Source organism: Apaloderma vittatum, unplaced genomic scaffold (assembly GCF_000703405.1).
Source record: "Apaloderma vittatum isolate BGI_N311 unplaced genomic scaffold, ASM70340v1 scaffold23689, whole genome shotgun sequence".
Taxonomy (NCBI): domain Eukaryota; kingdom Metazoa; phylum Chordata; class Aves; order Trogoniformes; family Trogonidae; genus Apaloderma; species Apaloderma vittatum.
This window is the reverse complement of record NW_009737321.1, coordinates 12,027-17,977: the sequence shown is the minus strand read 5'-3', so window position 1 is coordinate 17,977 and position 5,951 is coordinate 12,027. Positions and strand designations below refer to the sequence as shown.

General features: G+C 39.2%; 1 protein-coding gene across 1 annotated transcript in view; it reads left to right on the top strand.

Moving 5' to 3' along the window:
* The window catches only part of R3HDM1 (R3H domain containing 1), a 52,211-nt gene that overhangs the window by 40,837 nt on the left and 5,423 nt on the right, over positions 1–5,951 (top strand). Inside the window, 2 exon segments of the mRNA XM_009877295.1 lie at positions 1–54; positions 2,262–2,374. The exon segment at positions 1–54 is cut by the window's left edge and continues 14 nt beyond it. Coding sequence (XP_009875597.1) covers positions 1–54; positions 2,262–2,374 — 167 coding nt within the window.

Sequence of the window (5,951 nt, the reverse complement as noted above, 5' to 3'; positions counted from 1 at the left end):
AGGAATGCCAGTTTACTACAGCGTCATCCCGTCGGGTCAGCAAAATAATTTAAGGTGAATTTAACGCAGTTACTCAGCAACTGGGCTTAATTGCCTTGTAGTAACCGACCGGATCTGCTATAGTATTGTGTGTATGAAAATGTATTTTAAAGGCAGGCTTACAGGCACTTTATTATCTGTTTATTTTTGGTTTTATGCAATTAACTAAAACAACCAGTACTGCTTGAAATGGGACATAGTTGTTAGACAAGAAAACATTGTTTCTGTATCACTTTGAGCAGTACTTCACCACAGTTCCATGTCCGATGTTTTCTGCTCTCCTCGCATGTGGAACACCAGTGTGTTCATTAGCAGCGCCCTTTTGCAGTAACTTTGAAGACAACTATTCATATCCACTGGTTTTGTCAAAGATACTACTTTAATAAGGTGTAGAGAAAAGAGTATCTGAATTCCCAGAAAAAGACTTTCTTCCTTTTTTGGAGCTTTGTCAGGAAAGAGCTGTTTACTTTGTCCATGTGGCTGACAGGGCCTGCTGGCACAAAGCTGGCTGCGAAACAAGGGCAGGAACCTTTTTCTGTGCTCGGCTTTTATTTGATAAATAACTGGTTTTCTTCCTGCCTGCAAGGTCTACATGTACAAACCCTCCCTGTGTATACAAGTGTCCTCAACACAGTTTGAGCATTTGTGAGAGAACACATAAGCAGATACCTAAAAGAATTCATTAGGATTAATACTAATCACAAATTTTTCTTTCTCCAGCTTTTTAAACTTAAAAATGCACGTTGTTTAAAAATGCCTTGCTTGCAGCTTTTAAACAAGCAGCAACAGTATGAAGCTTGCTTTATCCTTTTGTGAGTGCAGAGACTTAAACAGTATTTGTGTCATTGCTGCATGGCTTCATCTACTTAAATCTGAATTCTTGTTCTTTGTATCTGAAGGTTCTTTTTCATCTTTTGTAGTTATATTTGAGGTTCCGTGAAGTTATAGGTAAACATAATCCCAGACTTTTTTTGAAGTAAGTTTTGTTGCTTGATCTCCTGCATCATTTAGAATGTCCCCCTCTTTTGAACAGGGAAACATGTTAGGAATTCAGAGCAGACTAGCAACTAACGACAGCATCTTGCTTTTATCAAAATAGTTACGCTGCAGCTCTTTGACAAGAAAAGCAGATTATTGTTCTGCGGGATCTGAGCAATCTCAAACCTACAGAGGTCACTATTGAAAACTGTAATTAGTACACAGATGAGAAGCTGTGTGAGAGCACACATCCCATGCAGATCTAAAACAGTGTGGTTTAGTTTTCACTGACTTTGTCTGCTTTAACAGAAGAGAATCTTTAAAGTAAAATGATACCATTTAACTGTGGGACAATGGATGGGACAAACTTCTTGTGACAACATAGGTAAAAATGGTAAATCCAACAGGATTACACCCACTTGTTTTCCACAACTTGAAGTAATAAAAAAAAATGTTTTTCTCACTCTCTCAAAATGTTTATCTCCTAGTACAGACATCAAGTACAGGATTCTATAGGCACATTCTCATCATGGTCCATCAGCCTGATGTTCTGGCTCTGGCAGGATGATCAGTTAGTGGTGTGATAGAACTTGCTTATGTCTATCACCTGTTTTTCCCCTGGCATAAATAAACTTTTAAAGTTACCCTTTTCCTACATATTACAAACAAATGAAAGGTTGTTTATCTCCTTGAGTCCTCTTCCTTTTCCCACACCCCATTTGGTAAAGCCATGGGAAGGCGAGCTTCTCTTAGGAGCTGTGTTACTTCACACTGGAGCAGGGCTGTGCTCGCTCGGGGTGCTGGGTGAGGTCAGCTGTGTGGCACCAGCCTCCAGCTGGGGGACTGCATCCAAAATCCTCAGGGTAGGCTCTGTGGTGATCATTTAACTGAGACCTAATTCTAGTTAAGTGAGCAGAGCAACAGATCGGTGGGTTATATTCCTGCTCTACATGTCTTGATACCAGTGTAACATTATCAACACAAAAATACTGTATCAAAATAGGTGAATTGGTACAGCTTCTTAATGTATGCAGGGCATAGGTTTTTGCCAAGGAAGAGATATGAAACTTCAGTCTTCTGAAGAATGAGTAGATTCAGGAGGGGGTGGGAGTAATTTCTATTTTAGAACAAACAATGTCTCAGTGATTTGCAGTACATGTAGACAGCAAATGCAGCAGTGATGATTAAATAAATGTGTAGCATAAATGCCTATTAGTCATGTTCTTTTTTTATTATTATTACAGTTCATCAGTTGGATATTTGCAGCCTCCTGGATCAGAGCAGATACAGTTTCCTCGAACGTCATCACCATGCAACTCACAGCAGCTTCAAGGACAGCAGTGTGCAGGTTGGGGGGGTAACGTTTTTGTTGAAGGACTTCAAAAATGTCTAGCTATTATTATGCTGGGTGATTGGATATTTGCTACTAAGGGTTTGATTTAGAATTAACTACTGTATTATATTTCCTTTTGTGCTCTATTTTTTAATTTACATTGGAGACAAGTTAACTTGACATTTCCATTTGTTTATCATTGAAAGCTTTCAAGTACTGTCTTAGAATTCAGTAGCATACCCCATAATGCCTGAATGGCTCTGCGGGTCTGAAAAATTTGAGATTTGAGTTTACAGATGAGCAAGGTACATCTAGGAAGCAGTATGCTTGGCTTTTCTACTCAAGAAGCCTTCTAGATTTCACTTAATGGAATAGTGATTTGCTGAGAAGGTCCTGAGAAGTGGGAGAGAACTCTAAGCATTTAGATAGAACTCTAAGGGTTTGGATAGAGAGGAGAGGTACATTTTTTACCTGCTGAAAAGCTAAATGAAATACTCTAGAGCTGTGTGGGCTGTTTTAGTTTTGTTTTTATGGTAGCCTTATTTACTGCTTTTACTTTCATAGTTTATAGCAACCATTCAGGCCAGAAGCCATCACCTCCTACATTATTGCCACCTTCATCAAAGTCAAAGCCACAACAGGCTGCTTCCATTGTGCACTACAGCATAGTGTCTCCACCCTCATCATGTAAAAGTTCGCCCACTGGTCTTTCCATCATGCAGCCAATCAAAGGTATATTTTATGAGGATTTTCATCTAAGCCATTCTGTTTAGAAATCTCTTGTAGATTGATTTCATGGCTAATCGCTAGCACAGCTGCAACCTGAGTGCCATCTCTGCACATACTTTTTTAGTAATTCTTCATCTGAATTGCTGTTATTGTAACTTTTTAATTGACAACTTGGAACTTAAGCGAAAGGATAGCCAACTTCATGGGGGTAGCCTGGAGGCACCCTTCGGCAGATGAGTGTCCCTGAGCAGAAGCACTTAAAGCAGATTCAGAATGTTGTGGTCTGCAAAATATTTGGGCAAATTTTTCAAAGGTGTATAAATAGCAGTCTGTGAAAACAATGGTGAGGTAGAGCTTGCTGCATCCATACAAACACTAAAATACTCTTCACTTTCCAACCATAAAACTGATTGACTGGTCAGGAAATGAAGAGCATGAGGAGGGTTAGCCTCCAAACCAAGAGGTTACAGAACAATCCTGTCATCGTAGCAGTACTGTCTGGTTTTTACCAGCAGGGAATTTGATACAGGCGAGGTTTGGTTGACCCCCAAAAGGGTCATCTCAGATACTGCCATCTCAGTATTTTGCAAGCAAGCAAGAAATTAAACAACCCCAGGTCAATGACCTAGATTCTGCTGTAGGCGTGTTTCTTACAAACATTTATCTTTTAAGATATTTTTAGAGCTTGTTTATTAGTAAATAGATAATGTGCAGTGAAGTGGGAAGATAGCTGGACCAGCAGTGTGCTGGAGTTCGTGGGCAGGTTTGGTTTTGTTTCCGTTTTGCTTCAAGTTTATTGGCTTTAATTCTGGAAGTCTTTCATTTCCAGGTGTCCAAAATTAGTCTCACACTAGCTGGTTCTTCTATCCACCTAATACTATCCTGGAAGTGCTGGGTTTATGCAGTTTTTGGTTCAAACCTGTTAAACTGCAATTTAAAGCAATTTGGAGAAGGGGAATGCCCTCTCTGACTGACACAGGGAGTACAGTTTTTGAGAGAATAAAGAAAAGCGTGCTTTTCAGTGATACTGAGGTGATGAATCAAGGCCACTGAGGTAAGGACAACAAGGACACAGGCAGACAAGCAGCAGAGTTGTGCTTCTATAACTTTTTCAAATTAAAAGAGGATCTGACTGCAAATCTAGGAAGTCTTTCAAGAATTTCTTCTGGGTTTCATTTTCTTCCAGGTTTCCTTTCTCATGGGTTTTGACAGGTGATAAAGTGTGACTTACGTGTTCTGTGACACTTCATTTTGTCAGGAAGCTTGTTAAAAGAATTCCATTTATTTTCATTTATTGAAATGTAGTAGAACTAGAGGTAGTAGAAGAAACAAGTTTTTCTGGATGTACAAAGTTTTCTTTTGCAGTTTAAAAGGGATTTTCAGATAGTGACACTTTTTTAGGAATGGTCCTTTTAGATGGTTTGGAAAGCCAAGCATGTTTTGGTTGGGTGTTCAGTTCTCAGAACAGATAAAAGCCAAAAGAATATGCTACAGTGCTGTGAAGTAAAATACTCTAATATTATACAGCAGTAAGATGTAAATAATAATAATTTATAATATTTATAAATATATGCATAAAATATTTAAAAGAAACCTATTTTCTTGTGTAAAATGTAGTGTGTTTACAGATGCTTGTCTGGTACACCTCAGGTTTATATACAAGGATTATGTAGGTTTATGGCTTTTCTACTTGGAGTGGATATCTATAAACAGTTTATTTCTATTTTGTTGCACAGCAAAACGAAGTATTTTGCCATGTGGGCCTTACAGGGACAGAGCAGGGACTCGTAATTTTGTATGCTCTGTTAAAGTTGACCAGGTATCTGATGCTTCCATTTCAATCTCTAACCAATGGGTAGAACCTTTTGCCATTAAAAACAAAGTGTAGGTGTGAGAACATTGCTAATATTGCTTCATTTCTTTTTATAAATGTCAGTGTTGTAAATATTTCAGAATACAATTTGTGAAAGCTGATGTAGTTTAAATATTATGAGTTCATTATTCTACATTGTTTGGTTTGCTTTTTGAAGGAGTCTGTTTCTTTTGTGGAGCCCAGGGGTAGTAGCTGAATGCATAGCCTGTATCTGACTGCTCCGAACTGATGCTGTGATGTCGGTAGTAAACTGCCAGGACTGTAGACTCCCTCTTTAAAGGTGGCTGAAACCGTGTGTTTTAACTGTGGTTTCTGAGACATGCTGTGAACAGTGGGTAGTGCAGAGAAGGAAACTGCAAACAACCCTTCACAAGTAAACAGGACATTATGTGCATTACCTGGGCCAGGCCAGGTCCAAGGGGGAAGACAAGTTCTCTCTCAGGCTGCCTCTCCTCAGGCGAGACCTCACGGAACAGCACTGCTCGATGAGCTGTTCTCCCCTGCCTCTGGCATTTCTGTACCTTCCCGCAGCAACCGAGCGTGCTGCAGGGCGTGCGGATCCACTTGCAGGCTCTGTCCAGAAGGATGTTCCGACAGAGAACTTGTAAATGAGGGTAATTTTGCCTCAGACTAAAGATCGATTTCAGGTCTTTCCAACGTATGCCATCATATCAGGGGAAACATTTTGAGTCTGTATTGCTGTATGTCATGTACAGCTAGCAAGGTAATTTCTATTTTTAAATAACGCATATTTTTCCTTAGTATCAGATGTTACTTGCTCTGGCAGTAACTACCGTGAATGTTGCATACTTTCAACAACTATCAAATAAAATGGTTTTTTAAAAAAATATTTTCAATAATGAGTTTCAGTATTTCATTATCTTTTCTAGTTCTGGAAAGCCCCGAGTTAACTATTGGAGATTTAACTGACAGTGGAAATATAATTGTACAGAAGACACTGCTCTGGCTTTCTAGAATTTGGCAGCTTATTTTGCATTC